The sequence below is a fragment of the Arachis stenosperma genome, chromosome 6 (genome assembly GCF_014773155.1).
Source record: "Arachis stenosperma cultivar V10309 chromosome 6, arast.V10309.gnm1.PFL2, whole genome shotgun sequence".
Taxonomy (NCBI): Eukaryota; Viridiplantae; Streptophyta; class Magnoliopsida; order Fabales; family Fabaceae; genus Arachis; species Arachis stenosperma.
Window position 1 is genome coordinate 138035408 of NC_080382.1, and position 24371 is coordinate 138059778.

The 24371-nt window shown below is 31.7% G+C and overlaps 1 protein-coding gene across 2 annotated transcripts; it reads right to left on the reverse strand.

Moving 5' to 3' along the window:
• Positions 1-3431: 3431 nt before the first annotated feature.
• Positions 3432-9892, reverse strand: LOC130936353 (protein ACTIVITY OF BC1 COMPLEX KINASE 1, chloroplastic). Of its 2 annotated transcripts, none has more exons than XM_057866415.1 (14): positions 9364-9876; positions 8093-8299; positions 7910-7999; positions 7648-7794; positions 7085-7249; positions 6688-6828; positions 6401-6580; positions 6075-6270; positions 5220-5347; positions 4893-4964; positions 4660-4772; positions 4417-4564; positions 4267-4336; positions 3432-3721 (listed from the first exon to the last, which is right to left on the reverse strand). In XM_057866415.1, the coding sequence occupies exons 1-14, from the start codon at positions 9700-9702 to the stop codon at positions 3657-3659; spliced, it is 2061 nt and encodes a 686-aa protein (XP_057722398.1). In that variant the 5' UTR covers positions 9703-9876; the 3' UTR covers positions 3432-3656. The 2 variants fall into 2 exon arrangements, with proteins under 2 accessions (XP_057722398.1, XP_057722399.1); XM_057866416.1 differs by having other exon boundaries at positions 3443-3721; positions 4267-4319; positions 9364-9892.
• Positions 9893-24371: the final 14479 nt, after the last annotated feature.

Consider the following 24371-nt stretch of genomic DNA (forward strand, 5'->3'; position numbering starts at 1 on the left):
CTTCTACCTCACACTGCCAAAAAGCTATCCCATATATATGTTTAGTCCCCATGAATCCATATCGAAGAATAGCACACATATGCCTTCTATTTCGATAAAATTGAGCCCCTTAATGCACTCCAAAAAAATATAAGGAACCTATCCCTAAAATTTAACTTGTTACTACAAATAAAAATATAAAATATAAAATAAAATATTCTAAATCTTAAATTATAAATTTAAACTATTGATATAAAAATATAATAAATTAATAATTAAATTTTATTTAATTAACAAAAATACAATGTTCCTTAAGATGTACTCAAAGATAAGCCTATATTTGGGCCACAAATTCTGTCTCTTGAAATAATTGTGTTGGAGAGCTGAAATTCAAAATTTTTAAACGATTGAAAATAACTTAATATTTATATCTTAAGATTATCGGCGGAAAAAAAAAAAAGAAAATCTCAGGTATAAGAGTTTATTATATATTAAAAGTAATAGTATTATTTTCTATGCTATTAATAAATAAAAGCCTTAACAAATGTTAAATTTAGACCAAAATAACACCTTTTTCAAACTATTTATTATGGTGGCACCTTAAAGGGGATAGCACCTTTTACATGGAAAATATTAAACAGGAAAATGCATCTAATAGTGAAATAATTCCGCTACATTATCAACAGTATTTTTGTCAATATCTATTGACTTTTATTTATAAGAATATTTAATAGAAATATCTTTGTAGATGTGTTTAATAAAAATATCTTTTTTATAGCTGTGTTTAATAAAAATATTTTTATAGATATATTTTTTGAATGTATCTTTTTGTATATATATTTAAAATATAATAATTAATTATTGTTGGTAATAAATTAGCAGATAATATGATAGTATTCTATATTTTTCATAGTAAAAATACTAAAGCCTTTAGCGCAAGTGTTTTCATCAAAGAAATCGCTAAACGTGAAAGCGCGTCTAACGCCGTATACAAATTAATAATTTGTTGATTTATATACCATTTTTTTATTATTAACTATTAATAATAGGAGCGAAACATTATGTAAAAGAGAAAATCTCTTAAAGAGCTTATTTTAGTACCTATTTTTCAAAACTATTCCCAGGTGACACCATGTGACATCCATACCTATTACCCAGCACATTAGCATTAGCAGATTACTGATTAGCAACCGGTTAAATGGCCGCTTAGACCAATTAGTTAGATGAACAAATTAAAAAATTTTGAATTATAAAAGCGCATTTTATTGTTCAAACAAATGGTTAGAAATCGAAAAATACATTTATCTTACCTGTTTAAAAACTTTTAATGGTATAAAATTAAATTAAATTTTATTAAAAATTAAATTTCAGTTAAAATTAAATTAAATTCTAGTATTTAAAATAAATTAATAAAATTATAAAATTAAATTAAATTTTAGTGTTTGAAATGTTTATCAAATAAATTAAAGTTTTATAATAGATAACTTTATTTTTTTAACTAATTTTTTTTTCAACTAAAATGTGTTAACTTCTTTTAAAAAAAAAATTGGATTAGTCTAAAAACATTAAATTTAAAAAATATTATTATTAATTAAAAAAATTAAATGATTCTTCATGGTTGATTTTAAAGACAAACCAACAACAAAAAATAAACATGAACTATTAGGAACCAACTTGTTGAGTAGTCTAATAACATAACAAGTAAAAAAATTAGTTATTAACAACAAATTATAGCAACTAATTAATATTATTAAAATAGAACAAAATCATGCCACTTTTTATCAGTATTATAATTGACACAACTTCATTAAAATATTCAGACATAACAGACTAGCAAACATTTGGTGTCATTAATCTAAGTTAAACACATAAAATTTATATGTGTAAATATTTTTTTAGATCTATACAGTAGATCTTAAAAAAATAGGTATATATTATATTAAGTGAGTTAAAAGAAAGAAAACAAAATAAAGATAGTAAAAGAAAAGATAACGAGTTAAAAAGTGAAAGACGTCAAGAAAAAATGAGTGAAAAAAAATATAAAAAATAGTAATTAGATTATAAAAATATTATAAATATTTTAAATTTTAAGTAAAATTCCAATGAAATAGAATTCTAAATCAAATCTATTTAAGTTGGAACTGATTTTAAGAAAAAACAATCATGAAATTAAATTAAATGTTATCTAAACTAATTTAATTATTTTTGTTTTAAATACTAGAATTGAATTCAATTTAAGAGATTTCTAAACACCCTGATAGTACGAGTGGTTCGTTGGTAAGAGATTTGATTAACACATATAAGACCCTCAATTCAAATCTCACTAAGCACAAAAATCTTAAGTTCAAACATCATTACAATCAATGGAAGAAATAAAAATTACCAATCCAGATATATCACGTAGGTAAAATCATGTCTATCATAATACCATGTTTCCAAACATAGTTGAAGAAGCACTTGTAGTAGTAGAAGTAAAAATTAGGAAATGGATATTACCAATTCTATTTTGATAGTGTCATATTTTTTTAATAAATTTATACAAACATACAATATAAAAAAAATTCTTTAGAGTGACATCATAAAAAAGAGAGTGAAATTAACACTTCACCAAAAATTATTGTGTCAGTGACTCGGTGTGAAGTATGAACGCAAAGAAGTCAAGAACAACAACATAAAGTGCAATGAGACACCAAGATGCGACTTACCCTGTCTTTCTCGTAATTTTGTCCCACCACTCGGTCGTCAACTAAAATAATATGGCTGTGCTTTTAAGTTTCAATTTTCTTAAAAATAAAAATATAAAAAAGACCTACATAGGAACTATTTTCTGCCGCCATACTTGGGTGGTGGTACACATCACAGGAAATATGACAAGCATTATGTGAATAACTTGCATATTAGACGGGAAGCTAGCGTTGATTTTACACACTTGATTGCGTACCTGAATCTTGCCAAAGCCACACGCCCACACATTCCTAAAATCTTAATCAGAAATAATGAAATATAATGGTACAAGGGAATCCACGAAAACCAACAAGAAAAAAGGCTAAAAAAAAGAAGGGAAAAAAAGCAACAACGATAACCATTATAAATAGAAAAATTGGAGAAATGCTATAGAACCATCAAAATATATTGTTTTTCCTATTATTTTTAGTCATCAATCCAATTCTTTTAGTTTATTAATCTAACAACATATTTTATTCCATACTTTTAAACATTGATAACTAATTGATGGCTAAAAATAATAAATTCTGATAGTTTTCTAACATTTATCAGAAGAAATTATGAGTAAATGAATAGTTATGTGAATTTATGAATTTATAACTGGATAAAAAAGATTATCCACCAAAGAATTACTAGGTGACTAGATCATTAGAACTTCCCAAAATAAGTCGCAGCTCGATATAAATGAAGACAAGTTACATTTGTAAAATAACATCGCGTTAAAGGAAGCTAAGAGATTATGACATTTTTGGACTTTTTCCCCATGAAACCTTGATATTTATTTACTGAGTAAAATAATGTTTCTATACAGATGTAATATTTCTTTTCTATAGTTACAAGTGTGATGATTTTATTTAAATTTTCAAAGGATAATCCTTACAGCTACAAAAAGAGAGGAATATTATAGGATCGTATACTCATCTTCTGAAACAAATATAGTCCCTGAGATTCAGCTATCTATCGGATAACACTGAGTCACTCCAAGAAAGTAGAAGATCCCTGACAACAGTTGGGAAATCTGTATTCAAAACAAAACAAAAAATGAAGAATATTTATGTTTGGTTTGTCAGTTGCCATATAAGGTCAAGGAAGATAACAAATGAATGCATTTGGACAAAATTTTTGAAAACATTAATGCAATTTTGTTTCTAGAAAAAAGTTCTTTTGCATTTTGTGATGCTATTTAAGTACTCGAGTAAAGTGCAAATGTACTTTGGAAAGATCATATGGAAAGAAATTTAACTATCAAAGAATAAAAGTCCATCTAGTATGTATCCCCAAAAGTTTGGTCCAAAGGACAAATCTACCATGAAAATGTCAACTTTTGGGTAAAATTGTCCACTGAATCAAGTCTTTCGAAGATGTTAGATGAACTTTTGTAATGGTAATTTTGTCCATCATAATCTTTTGTGAATACTTTTGTAGTCACTTCACTCTAAGTGTATTTTTAATTATGGAAAAACATTTTAAGTGAAAGAAAAAATTGTTTTTAGTCAAGGTGCAAAAGAGAAAAAAAGACATCCAAAAAGGAAAGTTACAATCAGGTTCTGCAAAGAGCTTTACCTCGAGCTACTTCTACTGCCACTGAGGGTAAGTCTATCTGATCTTCAACCAATCTATACACATCGACAAGCTGTATAAAACACAAGTATGAATAATGTAGCACAGCACCCCAATTATGTTTTAAGAATAGGTCATATAATCAGGACAAACCTCTTCAACATGAAGCTTTGAGTCCTCAGTCAAAGCAAGAAGAAGCTGTCTTCGTATTCCTTCGTCAACAATGAAAAGGCGTGCTCCATCTTTGATGGTGTCTGTGAGGTCCAGTTTTCTTTCAAATTTCAAGTCTCTCTGAGTTTGCCTGTATAAATAAGTCTCATGTTAATATTACTTATTAAATGGTTCAAAAGAAGAAAAGAAACCAAACATGCAATGGTGTTGCAACAAAATACAGACATGCGTTTAACTTGCACTGCTGGATTGCTGCTCATCTTGGCTACATTTTCCTTTGCAAGGATAATAAGGTTTTCAAGCCGTTTCCACTGGAAAAGACCGTCTTTGAAGAGAACCTGAAAGAACAAAGAACAATACAAGTTTATGTAGGGAGTATAACCAAGATTTCACTCAAAGCAAAGAAAAAAAATGAAACTCATGCACAAAAGTTTATTAATTTTTAACGGCGTTCTAACCTGTATAAGACGTTCACGAAGAGCTGGATTTGGGTCTGTCAAAAGTCGCTTTGCTACATATGGATAGGCAACCTAATCGATATTCAAAAGGTAATTAATATATATTGGAAATTAAAATATGATAGTTGCTCCTTAAACCTTTTCTCTACAATAATGAACCATTTATCCAGTAGCAAAATGTTAAGTGCATCATTTCTTAACATATGAAGCAGCTTTTAAAAGCCAAAAATATATTTTACACATTTAAAGAAAATAGAAAGGAGAAGAAGAAGAGTAGAGGGTGGGGGGATGGAAGTCATTGCTTCCCTTAACACCCAGAGCTTTTACCTCAAGAAATTTGAAGTCAGGCTTCAAAGTGAAACATATGCCTTCTTGAGTCAGTAAAGAACGAATTACGAGTGAAAACCTTTCGGGAATGCGGATGGGATAGTTGTAAACCAATTGGTTAAACTTTCCTGCATTGTATTTAATCAGAATATTAGTTGAGAATAATGAACCCCCCCCCCCTCTCTCTCTCTCGTTTTTTCTCTTCCGAACAAGAAAAATGAGAGGAAAATAACCTTTTTTTCCTGCCTTTACAATGGTTAAATGTGCCAGTACAAAGAAATTATTCAAAACATGACAGATGAAACATTGGCATATTTAATCAAGAAATTAAGCAACAGAATCTAATTACAACAAATTGGTAGAAAAAGTCTGAGGGCCAGCACTTTTATTAAAATCTGGCCAGCACTTAACCATCAAAAGAAAAGTGAGTAATCCCACACCATTGGATGAAATCTCACACCATTAAAAATACCAATGATGGCTAATTGATGGCTACAAATCACAAAACTTGCTGGTCCCCTTACACTCCTCTAAGTTTTTTGGTGTACGTGGGTAGTGCAACATATTTGTTTCTCTCCATAGAATAACGTGACATCTTTCATACATCATCAATGAATACAAATAAATGACTTCAACGAGTATGTTGAAACAACAAAGTCACACGAGTCGTAACTATTAGCCCTTTACTTGTTTAGGATTTCTTCCCTTCAGATTCAGAGTTCAGACAACTCCATTTAATTGGACAGAAGTTATTCAATCAAAATTTATGAAATTTGATTTCAGAAACAGCACAGTTCAAGTCAAAGTCACATGGAAATAGCTATTTATATTTAAAAGGTGAATGGGAATGGGCACCAGTGACACTACGAAAATTGAAATCTGACAGTCCTTTTCCAAGAGAGTTCTGCCAAATTGCTTCCAAAGCAGGAATTATTGGAGTGACATCAGTCCCTGGTGACAGGAAGCCTAATCTGGTAAAATCATTAGCCATCTCAGCATAGTCCTCATTTACGGCGTGGACAACAGCATCAATCAAAATTTGTTTATTTTGCTGAAGAAATAGAAGCAGATAAATATGTTACCACAAAAACTATCCTCAACCAGCTTCAAAATCCATTTATTACTAAAGACAAAGCTGATATCTCATATCAAAGAAACAAAATTATTGAGAGGGGGAACACCTGACTAAGAACGGCAACATTGCCAAAGTCCACATATGCAATTCGTCCATCACGCATGGCAAAAATATTTCCAGGGTGAGGGTCTCCATGAAATAATCCAAATTCCAACAATTGTCGCAAAGCAGCACTCACGCCAATTGTAAGAAAGCCATCTATATCAATACCAGCATCTTTGATGGCCTGATTCATAAGAAGAGTAGTTATCAATAAACTATAAACCTCAAACAATGTTGCTTGACTATCCATGCAACAAACAGCAAAAGCAGCACCAAACAATCTAAACAAACCTGTGGATTGGTGCACCTAATACCATCAATCCATTCCATCACTAAAACACGTGGACCAGAAAGTTGTTTGTAAACCCGAGGAATTTTAACTGTAGGATCATCCTTGAAATTCTCAATAAAGTCTTCAAGATTACGGGCTTCCTGAAATAACGATAAGAAATAGTACACATGTATAGAACAATTATACACAGAAAACACACACAATGTGCAAGAAACACTATTTAGTGCTTTGACATTTTGTTAAGTACCTAAGTGGGGAACCACATCTTAAAAGCTAGCTATTAAGAGGGGAGGGGGACCACTCCTTAAATAAACCATGTAATAGCCAAGTCCCTAACACATTTGAACAGATTAACTACTATAGCTGTAGCACATACAAGGCAGTCCAGAAAGTTACCAGGGTATAATCAAGCTCTTCCAAAAGTTTTTCACCAAATTCGTCAACAATCAGCTCTGCATTGCAACCCAACTTTTGTATGCTAATGCCATTTAAGAATGAAGCCAAGGTACGAAAAAGGAAAAGATCCCGATATATTATGGGCTCTATCCCAGGCCTTTGAACCTACAATTACAGCAAAGTATGTCTTTGGAATCAGTTTTAACCTTGTTTTGAAATGCTGCTCTATGCATGCATATTCAGCAATTTACATGCAGAAAACCATACAGGTAATTATATCTGACAGAACCTAGAACAGAGGGAAAGATCATACTAAACAAGAAAGAGAGAGGGAAAAAAGAAAAAAAAAAAGGGGGGGGGGGGGGGGGAGCGTGCTGCTATGGAACATTATGGCCAAGCAAATGTCAACAAGTGATCCCAACAAGAATACAGTCAAGCCAAAAGTAAGTAATAGATAAATAAAACACTATTTCGCAATATAAATTGATGCCATGTCTGAACTTCTTAATGTCATGTGTTGATAACTAAAACATGATTATAACAAAAGGTGAGCTCAATGGAACCTTGATAGCAACATCCTCGCCAGTGGAACGCAAAGTAGCCCTATAAACTTGACCCAAACTAGCAGCTGCTATTGTCCCTGATGAGATTCTGCTGAAAACGGCTTCAAGGGGCTGACCAAGTTCCTCCTCTATGATATTGAAGGCAGTCTGTGATATTTGTAGGCCATGTATCAAAATTATATGATCCAGATGATTAATGGTATGAAAATTATTTACATAAATGTAACAATTAAAAATAGTTGGCCACAGTAATAAGTTTTACTTGGTTGGGAAAGGGAGGAACATCATCTTGAAGAATGCAAAGTTCATTCATATAATCTTCTCTAATGATATCTGGCCTGTTTGCAAGGACCTGTCAAATGGGGGGTAAAAAACTTTTTAACAACCAGAAAAAACAAAGTTATAACTTTCACGGCATGGCCGAGTACAAAACAAAATAACACACCTGACCAGCTTTAATAAAAGAAGGTCCCAGATTGCACAACAGGTTCCTAAGCTGTCGTGCACGATACGGAACAACCTCTTCATCCCTTCCAACCAGGAAATCATACGCCAAGGTAGACCAGTAGAAGCCCAGACTCCAAACTATCTCAACTCCCCTTAACATAAGCGACAATATAGCCCCTCTTGATTCTAGTACCTTATTCCTCACCTAATTAACAATAAGAGATAAGTATTCAAACAAAAAATTACTTCAAGTTAGAAATAATTATACAGTAAATCAAAACAAGTTTTTTTAGTTCAGGGGGACTCCCACGGGCCACGGTAAGTAGCTACTGACACCCTCCTACCAACATGGATGATAAATATCATTGACTACAATTATATTCATGTCAACTGTCAACATGTTTCGAATATTCATAATGTAGAGAATATTAAATTTTACATTCTAGACCATCAAGTTTAATTTCCCCATATGCAGACATCTGAGCTTCAAGTACACCCTTCCTAGTTTCAAAGATTTCACAATCACCAAAAACGCCACAACCACCACCAATAAGACTCATCTCCCACTAGGTGGGGTGAGCTAAATAAATCAGACCATGTCATAATGCCGTATGATAAACCCAGCTTGCAAGTAAACCAGTAAAAGTATAAGTGCCAAATTTGAAGGAATTAACTAGAACCTACAAAAATGAATAATCTTAGCTTCATAGTTCTACATACTTCATAATAATAGATTATATTTCTTGAGCAATTACAAGATTACCACAAATGAAGACAAAATACTCTCTTGCTAGCGGGAGCATATCATACCAATTGGAAATTCCAATTGAACGTGTCAAATGTAGATCTCTATCATTAATCCATAAAGTTGATCTCAGCATGATTTCACAAACGTTTACAATAATTGGTAAAAATCCACACTTCACTTGGTTAATCGGAATTTCCAATGGAGAGGATCCATTTCCCTTGCTAGCCCCGTATAACATCAATCTCAAGATTATACAAAATACATGTTTCATGACTAAGAAGACGGTATAATTCTAAATTCGCAATTAAAAAAAACTAAATAAAAATACTAAAACTAATTTTAAAAAAGAGCTTAATTTCTATACATTATTAGCTAGTAGAGTTTTACACTACGCAATAGAGATTAACTTTAACGGCCACTACCTCAAGAACAAACCACGTCAATGTAAAATCAAAAGCAACTAAGAGAGGACCAAAAAAAATTGAGGAGAGAACGAACAGTGATGTAACGAAAAGTCATACTGTCTCGGGAGAGTACTTGCGGAAAGGGATGCAAACACCACGCTCGATGTCAAGCTGCTCCAGCGCGCTGTTCGACGGTTTTCTCAATTGTAACACATCCTTCACACTGCTCAAAACGGCGCCGTTTGATGCGGCACTTCCTGTTGTTGCAGAACACGAAATTCTCGTTCTTAATAGCTTCTTCGCACTTCTTCGACGAATCGGCAACGATTGAAACGACGACAAAGGAGAGCAAGAACAAGGAATTGAAGTTAGCAGCATAGTGTTGGCACGTGGTTTCTTCAAGTGGCGGTGAGGAACAGTGTATAAGGAGAAGGAGGTTGTGCAGATAGACTCCATGGATGTACGGAAGCTGAACTTGGAAGTTGGAACCCTAAATTGAGGAAAGAATTAAAGGCATTTCTTGATAAAATTATTGCGTGTGGGGATCAAATAACTGAATAACCAACCACTGCTTCAAAATTTAGTTGTTTTTTATTTAAAAATATTGGAGGGGGATTTGCAGGGTGAGAGGTGTGGTGTGGTGTGGTGGGAAGAGAGGAGAGCCACAGAAAATGGTAAGTGGAAATGGTTTGAAGGGTTTCGTCCACGTGGTGGATGGACAAAGGGCCACAGCTGATGGGCCTTTTTCCCAGTCTGACAAGGATTTGAGTTAAGGATTATTATGAGCTTCTACTTCTACAAGCTAGTTGCGCTTTGTAACTTGGCTACTTAAATTGAATGTCATATTTGTCCACACACTCATGTGTGAAGATAAAGTTTCATAACATTTGTCAAAATATTGAATGAATTCCACTTTGATGCAACCCAAAAAGGTTTTATACCAATATTTAATTATTTATATCTATAACATGTATATCCATCCAAAAAATAAAACTATTCTAAAAAATTATCTGATCTTTCAATTAATTTTTAAAAAATTTAATCAATTAAATTAATTTCTAAGAGATATAGGCTCAATTTGGGTAAATAACTTAAATAAATTCTTTTGGAAAAGGAGCTTAAAACATAAGGACTTTTATTAATAGCAGTTTATAAATAAGTTATTTTGTATTTGAATTTTTAGTTATAAAAGTACTTATTTTAAAGTTGTAGCGTTTGGATAAATAACTCCAAAGATAAATTTTTTTTACAAAAAAGAATGAACATTAAAATAGCGATGATAACAAATACTTTTCAATATTGAATGTTGATTTTACATAACATAATCACTAATATTGTGTATGATATGGTAGGTGAAAATAAAAAATAAATATAAAATGTGTGTCAATGTATATTTTATTGGTGTTTTTTATTTTTTATTTTTATTCCTATTAGAACTCTTTTCTCCTTTATTGAGGTCAAGAACTTGTTATAATTAACTATGAAAATAATAATAAGCTATAAAATTACATATGAAATAAATAAAATTAAAACTGAAATTTCATACCACACTTGAATACAAATTTAATAATAAAAAATAGTGATAAAATGATAAAAAAATATTTAGAAGGAATATATGCAGTAAGTTGTTCAGATGTAATATTGTCTGAAAATGTGGTGGAGGATCAATACTTCCATCAGATGTTTCATTACGTAAAAATTGTGAGATTTGGAACATTGCGTGAGAATGATGGTGGAAGGCCAGTGCTTCTAGCAGACCTTGTGTGAAAATGGTGATGAAGAGTCAGTATTTTTCATAGAGTCAAGAAAGAAAGTAAAATTTTTTTGTTTTAAAATTAATTTTTTTTAAGTAAGTGGTAGAATGACTTCTCGAGAAGTAAGAAGTCATATATTTCTACTTTTTCAAAAAGTTGTAAATTAACTTTTCGAGAAGTTAAAAGCTTTTTTTAAAATAGTGTCAAACACATAGATTATGACTTTTCATAATCCAAAAGTAAAAAAAAAAAAATAACTTCTGCTACTTCCCAAACGGGCTCATAATCGAAAGTTAAATGAATCATTTCATAAATTAGATAATAACGTATAATGTTAACTATTATGTGACATAATGATATTACATATTAGTTTTACATGTCACAAAATAATTAGTACAAAATAATTAATTTGCGTGTTATGAGGTCATTAATTTACATATATATAAAGAATAATACAAATTTTTATGCCAAAAATTAACCACTAATATTTGCATTGATATTTTTCGACAATTTATCATTGATACAGTAAAAAAAATAATTAAAAATAAAATATTAAAATTAACAGGCAAATCATATGTTATTTTGGCGATGTTAACAAATTTTAATATTATGTCACACTATTAATAAAGTATTAATGTTTTTTGTTTAATTGACAGATATGCCGTCTATTTTAATATTTATAATATTAACAATATTTGCTGTCAATAAATTTAGACGATAGAAAATTTTTTTAAAAATTATATAAATGATGTAAATTTATTATATAAAATAGACTGTTAAGGTGTTAATTTTTTTATTAACAAAATCGATAAACTTGTCTAATTTTCGTGAATAAAAAATCGTACCATAGATACTTCTTGCCTCCCTCATTTCACCCCCAATTCACCATTTAATTTTACCTTAGAAATTAACCTGCATTTTTCCTATTTCACTTCCGCCTTTTTCACCAACCCTCCCTCTCTGCCATTGCACCCTCATCACTTCGTTACACTCGTGCCACTGTTGCTCCATGATACTTGTTTCGTTGTTATTGTGGCTCTAATATTTCCTTTCAATTTGACAGTTCTCAATCAACATCAGTTAGTGGGTTGATCACGACGATCAACATCGATGTTTTAGATCTTAGGGAACGGACCATAATACTCAGTAGATAAATTGAACAACATGCAATTAAATATATTAAATATAGAGTTTGAAGACTACTCCAAAAGGATTAAAAAAAAAGAGAGCTAGAAGACCTCTATAAAAGGAAAAAAAATAAAGTGGCAACAAACTGTTGAATTTTTAAATGGCTCACACATGGACTAATTTAGTTAGGAAAAGTATTTGGAACCAAAAGATTACCAGCCAAAAACTAAATAAAATCACATTAATTTATATTAATAATTAATTTTAAATTTAAGGAATTCAAAATTTAAAAAATTTAAAATTAATTAAGTAAACCTAATTAAAACCTATAAAAGTCTTCCTCTTTTCTCTCACATTAACCTACCCATCTCCAACAATCACACACACCGACTTCTCTCTCTCACCAATGCGGACGCACTGCTGATCGTAAGATTCAGAAAACACTGATGGAGTTGCTTAATCAACTAGATGGATTTGATCAACTTGAAAAGATATAGCATGCTTCATTTACTTTATTTTTATTTGGAGACCACCGTATGGTTTAGAAACATTTTTTCTCTTCTTTGTAGCAATTTAGAATGATTAAAAACTTTATCTTGAAAACCACCGTATGGTTTAAAAACATTTGCGACGTGTTCCAGCTGGAGGTTGGGATCCTGAGGTCTAATTGGCTGGACGGTGCTAACTACTTGGGCCAGGAGACGGTTGATAATTTTGTTTGCAATATTTGGGAGAAAGCTGATTTCATTGTTTATATGAAGATGTTGCTCTGTGTTTTGGGATATTAGGTGCCATTTTGATAATTAAAGAGACTGCAAACTACACAATTATAAAATTATAAAAAAAATATTTATTTAATATAAAAAAATATCCTAATACTTAACAAAAAAACATCCAATTATATTTTAGCAAAAATAATTAAATATCTATAAAATTTAAAAAATAAATATAAAATTCTTAAAGAAATAGAGACATTTACATTTGCAATACAAAAAAATTCGAAAATATATATAAAAGAACATCCATTTAGTATGAAAAAGAAACATTATGATACTTAGCAGAAGAAACATCCATATATATTAACTCGTAGAGATTTTGGATTCACCCAAAGGTATTTGGCTAGTTTTTTGCTAATACCTTTTTGGTTCCCTAGCATTGCTCGTTTAGTTATCAACCCAACAACTTGATTAAGTATATGAGGCACTGTTTGGTTGATCTATACGATAAGATATAAACACAAAGACATAGATATTAAAGATATAGACATAAAATATTTGTGTCTATGTATTGTATTTGGCAAAAATAATGAACAAGACACACAAATATTTTAAAAATACTGAATTACCCTTCATTCAACCACAAGTTTTTATCACCACTACTGTATACCCATCGACCATCATCCCAAACACTGCATGTCATCGTCATTGAATTTTTATTTCTTCTAGTATTTTTTATTTCTTCCAATATCATCTCAAGTTATCATTCAAATATTAAATATACAATTTTTTTTAAAAAAAATAGAAAACTAAAGTACAAAATTTATCAAAGGTTAATCAAAATTTAAATAAATAAAAAGAAATATAATTTTTTTTAAGAAAATAAGAGGACAAATTTGGTTGTAGAATCTAAAAGAGAAAGAGGAAAAAGAAAGGTTTGGGAAGATAATAAAAAAACAAATTTTAAAAATTTATAAATTGAATAAAGGTTTAGTAAAAAATTAGTGTTTCACAAGTTGTATCTCAGTGTCTCACCAAATTAGAGGTACACAAATTTAGTGTCTTCGTATCCATCCATGTCCTCCCGTATTTTTTGAAAATCCGTGTCTTACCAAACCAAACAGCAGACATAGTCAACCAAATGCTACCTGATGGACATAGGTCCTAGTAGTTCTAGATCACATTCCTTCCAACCTCCTCATTTTACTTTTTCAAGTTCACATCTCGCGGCCTCCATAGGATTCTTCACAGATGGAGGAGGATCGTAATAATTTTGATGACTCAGATAAAAACTATTTAAAAGAGTACGATTAGGGTTATTTATTTAACTTTGAATTTTTATATTATTAGTATTTATTTATTTTGTCTTGCATCTTTATGCTAGAGAATTCTTTACTGTATTGATAAGTTTGCAAATTCATTATTTAATATTTAATATAAATTTTATTACTATATTTAAAATTTTATTTGCATTATTTTTCATTTATTTTTCAAATAGAAATAATTAATAAAAATTATATGGTTATTAAAATCGACAGCATTATGATATTTTTTAATTTAAAATGGATAAAAAAATAAACAACAAACTTATCAATACTTCAATAATTAAATCAACGACTAATATGTCAATTTTAATAAACCAAATATCAACAAATTGACGGTCAATTTAAATATTATTATCGAAAGTCAAACTATTGTTTTTATTAAGTATAAAAAATCTTTTAATTTTATAAAAAAATATTGACAATAAAAAAAGTCGTCAATATTATTAAATTTTTAAATAATCGATAAATTTAAAAACGACAACAACAGCTATCAATTTTGCTGTTTATTTATGATATTATGCTTTTACTAAAAAAAAGAAACATTTTTTATTTTTCAAATTGATTTTTCTTTTCATTTCTTTAGTATTTATTCCAATTTTAAATATAAAAAAATTATTTTATTTTTGAGTAATCTTACTATTATCAGAAGAATATGAAATCTCACCTTAACGACAATACATATTATCATTTTTTGGAATGTCCTCGAAAATTTAGAGTAAGTGAAAATTCGTCCAATTTATGGCCTACCATACGATCTGTTTACCAAAAGTCGACTCAATCATTTTCATTCCTAAACATTTAAATAATGAATATACTTGGTTCTTAAATAAATTTCTTTTTTTTTTCTTAATTTTAAATTTTTAATATTTTTTAATCCTACTTATTTTTATCTTATTTATTACAGCTTGCAGCATTTTCTTCATATAAAATAACAAAAAATTAATATATTATTAATTTTATTTAGTTATGTTTCTAACAACTATGAATATCATAATTATAATATAATGTTGTTTGGAAAATATATAAGAATAATTAGTCAAAATAGTAGAAAAATGGTACTTTCTACTTTCAATGTTTTAGTACTCTCAATATTTCATTTGGATTACAATATTATTCTTTAATATTTTTTTATTTTATCGTTTAATCGAGATTTTTAATTATCAATTTTTGAATTTACACTTATCTTTATCCCTTTTCTTCCTATTTTAAAATTCTAATTCTTTCTTTTTCATCACCAGAGTTACTAACTCGCTCATCTTCTCTAGGTCTTAACCTCAATATTACTCCCATGTAAATGAAGTATATGATTTACATATCATTTGGGGTGTTCATTGTCCAATTTAGCTTAAAGATTCGGTCTGAATCTAATCTTTTGGGCCAAAATTATCTCGTTTTTATTTAGATTCAATTAGATTTGGAAACAAATATATTTATCCAATTAAATTAGAAAAAAATATTCAGTTTAGTTTCTGAAATTATACTCGAATATCAATTTAGTCTTTGAAATTTTAATTGTCTTATTTTAGTCTTTAAATTTTTTAAATTTTAATCATATTAGTTCTTGTCGTGGTTTTCGTTGTATAATCAATTGAAAAGTTTAGAAACTAAATTGAGACAATTAAAATTTTAAGAACTAAATTAAAATTAAAGTATAATTTCAGAAACCAAATTAAATATTTTCTCATTAAATTACTCAACTAAGTTAGAGCCAATGCTTGGATTCGAATCACATAAACCGGTCCAACCGAAATAAAAATTAAAAAATATGAATGTATGCTTTGATAGTTTATTTATATTGCCATATATTAATTTATTTTTATGATGACACTTAATATATCGTTTGTGATAATATAAATATTTAATAATGAGTATGTTTGATTTTTCAAATACGATGAATTAATGTTGAAAAATTTTGTATAATTGTTTTTGTTACCATACAAATTAAATATATACAGAATTTAATATTTTAGTTTTAACTTTATCTAAGCTCGATTTTAACTCAATTAAGACTCAAATTTTATCATTAGCCAAAAATAATAAAATTTATCAAGGGTTTAGAGTTAGATAAAAATCTAAAAAATAAATCCATCGATATTTAAGAATTAAGACTGAGTTTTGACTAAGATGAATCTAATATCACTTCACTCGTAAACAGAGTAAATCCCCATAATAGTCCTTGAGATTCGGGTCGTTACCCAATGTGATCCCTGATATGGCTGATTTTTTTAGATATGATATGGAGGTGTGAGTTATGTTGGAATATGATGATTATGGGTGATTTACACTGTTATGACGGCGTTGCTTTTTTGGAATTTTGGGGGAAGAAATCGGAGGCACCGATTTAAAGCAGGAAAAATTGGTACCACCGATTTGTGTGAGTGAGAGGTGAAATCGGTGCCACCGATTTGAGGTAGGGAGAAGCTAATGGGTATTAAATCGGTGCCACCGATTTGTGGGTGCTAGAAGACGTTTGCTAAGAATGCAGTAATCGGTCCCACCGATTACTGGAGGCAGAGAATTTTATTTTAATTCGGGGTGCACCAATCGGACCCACCGATTTGGGTGTGCAGCGGTTGGTCCTTCCGATTTGCCCTTAGTCAACACAAAAAGCAGATGGTGGTATCATAGAAGACCCATTTCTTCCTCGTCAGCTAATGTTCATCCTCTTATCCTCTCTTCTCTTCTCTGATTCTTCTCTTTCGTTTTTGTAAAAGAAATTCCTGTGAGGTTGAGAATAGTTAGTGTTATGGATGATAGAGTTGAATTGAAGATTTATTATTACGGACAGATCTTATTACAAACATATGAGGGAGTTCAATTTGTGTGTGAAAATCCATTAGATGTTGTTATTCCGTTCACATTGTCATTTGAGGAGTTGAAAGGTGTGATTTGTGAGAAGATAGACACTCAAAGATGTAGGAGGATATCGTGTATTTTGTACAGGTATCCTTTACCTGTGTTTGGTGGGTTTGTTCAATTTCAGACCAAGTATGTGATGGACGAAGCGAGTATGCAGGAAATGTTTTCAATGTACATGGAAAATCGCCACCGAATGTCGTGCATCGAGTTATATATTGAGTTTGAGCAATCTGAAGCGGACTGTAACATTGAATTGGAAGATTATAATAGTGAAAGCGAAGATGAATTTAAAAGTAACTATGAGATCGTCGGTCCAGGTGAGGACGAAGAAGCAGCTGGCGGCGCCATAAACGCAGATGTGGCGGAAGTTGCAAATGCACTAGCAAACCCGCATCCGTTTCAAGAGCCTTCTTTCATGCGGTCGTTGGATTTGGAGGCTATGCACGCACCGGAGTTTCCGCAATATATGAATCCAGGTGCGTAAACCTAGGTAGCTACGTGAATCTCTGAAGTAGCAGATCGATAAGTCAGATGAGTAATGTATGTGATATGTGACCAGGCATTTGTGACCATAGCGTTTGATTTTTTTATTAATTAATAGTTATTTGTTGTGAATGATATTTAGTTGTTGTTTACGTAGATGGAATAGCGAAAAATAAGACTATAACGATCTTACCTAATAAAGTATGTTTATTAATTGAGTTGTAATGAAAGACTTCTTACTGAGTACATAATGAAGCATTTATTACTTTTGATGTATGCAGCCCCTCCTGTTGTGGCGGATGGTGAGTTCACAGTGGGGATGGAATTCAGTTCAAGGGAGGCAGTAATCAAGGCAATGAAAGATTATACCATCCGGAGAGGTGTGGACTATCGGGTATATGAGTCGGAACCGACGACATTCTATGCCAAATGTACAGAATATGGGAATGGTTGTGACTGGTTGATCAGGGTAACCAAAATGCAGAAGAAGTACTGTTGGGAGATAAGGAGGTACAATGGAAGTCATACTTGTACCAGGTCTACTATTTCTCAAGACCATTCGAAGCTGGATTCCAAGACAGTTGCAGAAGCAATAAAGCCGTTGGTAGAGGTTGACCCGTCTATAAAGATGAAATCAGTAATTGCTGATATCCAGTCAAAGTTTAATCGCAAGGCTTGGTTGGCAAAGCAGCAGGCGGTTGAATCTGTTATACAAAAATTCTTCAATCATATGCATTACCTTATAACAGAAATTAATTAACCTTACACAGTAAATCAGCCTCTATTATTATTTTTATTATTATTACTGTTATTATTATTATTATTCATATAAAAAACATCATACTAATCTTTTATTATTATTATTATTATTATTATTATTATTATTAATTATTATTATTATTATTGTTATTATTATTATTAGGTTTAATTACTCTGTTGATCCCTATAGTTTCGCAAAATTTTCAATTAGGTCCTTATACTTTTTTTTCTTTTAATTGGGTCCCTATATGTTAAATTTTTTTTCAATTAAGTCCTTACCGTAAATATAACGTTTAAGATAACGGAATATTCCATTTAAAAAACGAATATTCTTATGAATTAATTAGAGTAGCTAATTGAACATACATCTATTTTTTTAAAATACCAAAAAAATCCCTGATATTTTATCCCAAATAAAAAAACCCTAGCCCTAACTTGCTATGTGAAGATCGTGTGCCCTGCGCTTCTTCTCCATCGGTCGGTAGTCTTCATCCATAGTCGTCGTCGTCGTCCGTGGCGGAGGCTTGGTGGTTGGCCGTCTGTCGCATCCTTCTCCCTGCACTGCTCTGTTCTGCTCTGTTCTGCGTTGCTCTGTTTTGTGGTCTTCTGCGTTGTTTGCCCGTCGAAGCCCTCACCGTGCCTCGCCTCGTGTCACCTCGCTGCGCCGTGCCTCGCCGTCACCTCGACTCATCAACTTGTATGTCTCATTTCCCTTCCAGAAACAAATTTCATAGTGTTGTACATGTTTTTCATGCTTACCCAATTTTCATGCCCACCATTTGCATATGATTCAACAAAATTAATTGATAATTTTCCATTTTCTTCTTCTTAGTCTGAGAGATCGTTGCTAAAGTACTTCAGAATCACTGCTTAAGTCTTCTTATTTCATAAGTTTATCTTCGTTTTTTTTTTCCTTTTTAATTTTGGTTCCCAATTTGTAATGCATTTAAGTGCTGCTAGCTAAATGCTTATGCCCATAACTTGCTCATCTGCTACTCAATGTTTTCTTTCTTTCTGTTATTTTTTGTATTCAATGATGTGATTATGTGTCAGGATTTGAGTTAGAATTATGTCCCGGAAAGAGGGAAAAAGAGAAAAGTTTGCTCATGGAGTGTGTCATGAATCGTTGCACCTTGGTGGTAGTCATTAACCTCCCATCATAATATTCTATTGGATCATAGTCTAATTCTTAGCTTAATAATTGATTCGGTGCTAGTCATTCCTTTCTTTCTTTCTTTCTTTCTTTTTTTTTTTACTTGTTTGTTGTGTTTGTTGATACGATATCATCAGAAGATAATATATCGAGTTGTTTTATTATGGCATCATTATCTGCATCATTCTCGGCATTACATTTTGTACTTAATCCATTTTCTTCATGCAGCTGCACTTGGAGCAATTTTGCATGTAATATCCACTTCACTGCTTGGCATAACAGCAATCACGATGGCAAACACCATTGCTGGTGAAGAAACAGTGCATAAGCTTGCATCAATGCCACTTGTAGTTCTTGGTGGTGGTTATGTTATTTTGTTTTTAAATGGAAAGGGTGGCCATAGTCATTCAAGATTTGTTTTTCACATACTGCAAGATTTGTTCTATTATGTTTTAATTGAGAGTGATATTTTGGCTGCATGTGTTCTTTTTGCTAGAGACTTAGTAAGAGAATGTTCTTTTGGAATATAAGTATGGAATCTAAGTTGAGCTTCTATCTTTATGTGGGCTTAAAAGTTTGATTCAACTTTATACAACAGCATGCATGAAGCACCTTGCTATGGTGAAGAATCTTTAAGTCAAATTTTCAGTTAGAATGTTATATCAGACTTTACAAGTTGAGATACATACAATTGTTTGGTCTAAGTAGATATTGAATAGAGTATAGTTATGTTCATGAATTATTTTTACCATGTTTTAGTCTAGATTGTGGATCATAAATTTAATGTATTTAGAAATTTTCAATACGTTAAATTCTATATTTCTATGTAGACATTATAAATGTTGTGGTATTTATTTGAAAAATTAATCTATACTCAATTTCTTTTATATTTTGTAAAAATATAATTATTTATGAAAATTTAGTTTTAATAGTTGTTAATCTGAAATTAGTAAAAATCTATAATTATAAAATTAGGAACAATAATCTAGTTAGTGACCAATTTAGATTTTTAGTTCAGAAATTAGCGGCTAAAGGGTTCAGCAATCGATTTTCAAGAAAAATCAATCACTAAATCAGTCGCTATTCCGGTAATTTCTTGTAGTGTGAATAGGGATTATAGGAATATCTTTTATTGAATATTTATAGTTTTACTAAATTTTCAATTAGGTCCCTATACTTTTTTTCTTTTTAATTAGGTCCCTAAGGGTATACAAGTAATTTCACAATTCACTAACATTTTTTTGACGTTTAACGTTAATAGGGACTAAATTGAAAAAAAAATTAACGTATAGGGACCCAATTAAAAGGAAAAAAAATATAGGGACCTAATTGAAAATTTCGCGAAACTATGGGGACCAACAGAGTAATTAATTATTATTCATATAAAAAAACAGCATACTAATTTTTTTTTATTATTATTATTATTATTATTATTATTATTATTATTATTATTATTATTATTCAAACAGCATACATACTAATTTTTCTATTATTATTATTATTATTGTTATTATTATTATTATTCATATAAAAAACAGCATACTAATTTTTTATTATTTTTATTATTATCAATTAGTATTATTATTATTGTTATTATTATTATTATTCATATAAAAAAAACAGCATACATACTAATTTATTATTATTATTATTATTATTCAAATAGCATACATACTAATTTTTCTATTATTATTATTATTATTATTATTATTATTATTATTATTATTATTATAAACCAAACAACATACTAATTTTTTATTATTATTATTATTCAAACAGCATACATACTAATTTTATTATTAATCATAATAATTAACGATCATAAATAAAATAATTAATAAAATTTTCATTATTAATCATAATAAATAATTAAATTCAATTACTAATACTGATAATAACAACAAGGGATAAGTACTTTTTTCGTCCCCAAGGTTTTGGGTCAAAATCAAAATCGTCCCCGACCTTTTTTTCTTATTAAAATCATCCTCAACGTTACAAAACGTTATAAAATCGTCCTTTTTACAAAAAATAATAACACTTTGACAATTTTACCCTTAAAATAAAAATAAAAATAATATTAAAAAAAACCCCACCCACCCCACCCCACTCCCAACCTCTTCGGTCTCTCCCCCCTTCACCCCTTCCTTTCCAAGTTTCAACTTCCTTCTTTCTCATTCTTTCGGATCGGGTCTTCCATGAGGGGATCGTCGGTGGTGGGAGATCCGATGACGCCGCCGCCTCCGATGGCAGAGAAGAAGGCGGCGCCGGTGGCGGACTGCTCGAAGGTGATGGTGGTGGATCTCAGTGGCAGCGGCGGCGTTTCTCGGCGGCAGAGACACGACGGTGGCTGAGCATGGGTTTCTCCTCACTCTCCTCTGCTCCCGAACTCTCTCTCTCTCCTCAGATCTCACTTGCTCTCTTTCTCCTCTGGCTCTCTCTTCTTCCAGCGACCACCACGGCACACACACCATCGCTTCTTCTTCTTTTTCTTCTTCTTTTGTTAACTGGATTTTTTGTAAAATCTCTGAATTTTTAGTAAAATTTGTTATGGAATATTGTTGTTGCTGAATTTCTTGAATTTTCTGGATTTCTGGATTTCTTCTATTTCTGGATTTCTGGATTTTTGAATTTCTTCTGTTTCTGGATTTCTTGAATTTTCTGTTGATGATGATGTTGACCATGAAGAGAGGGGCATGAGAAAGGAGGATGGGGGATTACAGTGAGATGGTGAGGGGGTGAGGGAGTGGGGTGTGGGGGTGGGGAGGGTTACGGTGATGGGTGAGGGGTGAGGGAGTAGGGTGAGGGGTGGGGGGTTACGGTGAGGGGGTGAGGGAGTGGGGTGAGGGGGTGGGGAGGGTTACGGTGATGGGGTGATGGGGTGAGGGGGTGAGAGGTGGGGGGTTACGGTGAGGGGCTTGATGTTGATGGTGGTTGTGGTGGTAATGGTGGTGGTGGTGTTGATGGTGGTTGTGGCAGTGGAGGTGGTGGGGTGAGGAAGGTGAAGAGGAGAATGATGATGATGACGATGAGGGTATTTTGGTCCAAAAATTCGAATAAGGACGATTTTATAACGTTTTGTAACGTTGAGGATGATTTTAATAAGAAAAAAAGGTCGGGACGATTTTGATTTTGACCCCAGACCTTGGGGACGAAAAAAGTACTTATCCCTAACAACAACAATATATCAATATCTCCTTATTCCAATCTAATATGTACAGATCTTATTCTTTTTTCTCTTTCATTCATTATTTTTACAAACATTTATTATTATTTTTTTTTAAATAATATACATAAAAAATACCCAGGCCTTCATCTTCACCGGTACAAACAAACAAACAAACATTCATCTCTATACATACATACATACATACAAGGTTTATTCCTATTTTTATTTCTATTTCTAACCACCTAATAATAAAATACATACATACATGTTTAATTTCTAATTTCTACTTAGTGCCATTACAATATATACTGTTAATAAAATCTAAAATTATCACTATTATTATCATTAAATAAAATTATTAAATAATAAAAACTTACATAATTTGGATCTCCAAGATAATTAACAATATGAAGCTCCGGTTGATTTACTTCCTTGGTTTTCCTTTTTTTTGGCATTTTTATTCAATTTTTTCACTGAGATAAGGGTGGTCCAACAATGGTGAAATGGTGGGGTTGAGAGTAAGCAGAAAGGGAAAGTTGAGAGTGAAAGAGAGAGTGTTGGAGGGTGAAAGAGATAGGGGTATCCGGTTTTGAGTGGGTGAAACACACATAAGGGGTCACGGGCCACCCAGGAGCCAGCTGCATGCGTGACGCGTGGCAAGGGGGTCACCAATCGGTGCCACCGATTTGCGCACCTCCCCCTCCCGGAAATCGGTCCCATCGATTTCCTTCCCCCCCCCCCCCATCGGTGCCACCGATTTCTTTAACAACGCCATCACATCTCCGTCAAACACCCCAAACCCCCATAACGTTGGGAAACACCAGCACCTTCCCCATATCAAAATTCAAAAACTCCCCTGATATTCCAATTGTACCATTATAATCCTCCAGATATGACTCCGGGCACCATAATAGTCCCTGGACAGTTTTCCGGTGATGAATCATCAACAAGACGCTGACGTGGCCTCATTTTGCCACACTGGATGGTGCTAATAGCTAGTTGAGCTGGCACAGTTTCAATTTATACCGAATGTGGTCCCTCCCCCTATATTTAACCCTAAATTCCCAAAATATTCAGTAAGTTAATTTCTTCTTCTTCTTCTTCTTCTTCGTTCTTTTTCCATTCTTGTTGTTGCTGTTGTTCCTGGAGTTGGAAATGAATATCCATGATGGGTGGTGGAAGCACTAGAGTTGAAAGCTCTATTAGTTTACTGTGCAGTGGCCATCGGACGAGAACGCAAAACAGGAGCAGAAGATCCGGAGTGCCGAAATGGTGCAGTTGCGGCTGCCGGCCAGTTCTCAGGTGGTCTGGGACAGATTCAAACCAAAATAAATCATTTTTTGGTTGTCCCAATTATAATGTGAGTTATCAGTATTACTTGTTGATAAACCCCATTTGTAGGGTTTATCTTGTATTGATTTTTGGGGATTTTATCACCTTTTACCCACATTTATTCAATGAAATAGTATGGTTTTATAACTTCTCCCTTAAGTGTGCTTAAGAGTGAAAACATGCTTTTTAGGTCTTAAAATAAATAAATTTAATTCACCTTGATTCCATTATATGCCTTGATATGTTTGTTAAGTGATTTAAGGTTTAGGAGGCAAAGATTGGATCAAAGGAATGAAGAAAGGAAGCATGAAAAGTTGGAGAACTCATAAAGAAATGAAAGAACCGGAAAGCTGTCAAGCCGACCTCTTCGCACTTAAACGACCATAACTTGAGCTACAGAGGTCCAAATGATGTGGTTCTAGTTTGATTGGAAAGCTAACATCCGGGGGT

Excerpts from the sequence above, each read along its gene's own strand:
- LOC130936353 (XM_057866415.1), bottom strand. The coding sequence starts at position 9,702 with ATGGAGTCTATCTGCACAACCTCCTTCTCCTTATACACTGTTCCTCAC. Across the intron at positions 4,773-4,892 it reads TTCGTGAACGTCTTATACAG|GTTCTCTTCAAAGACGGTCT; the intron begins GTTAGAACGCCG and ends TTGTTCTTTCAG. Across the intron at positions 4,565-4,659 it reads GCAGTGCAAGTTAAACGCAT|GCAAACTCAGAGAGACTTGA; the intron begins GTCTGTATTTTG and ends TTATTTATACAG.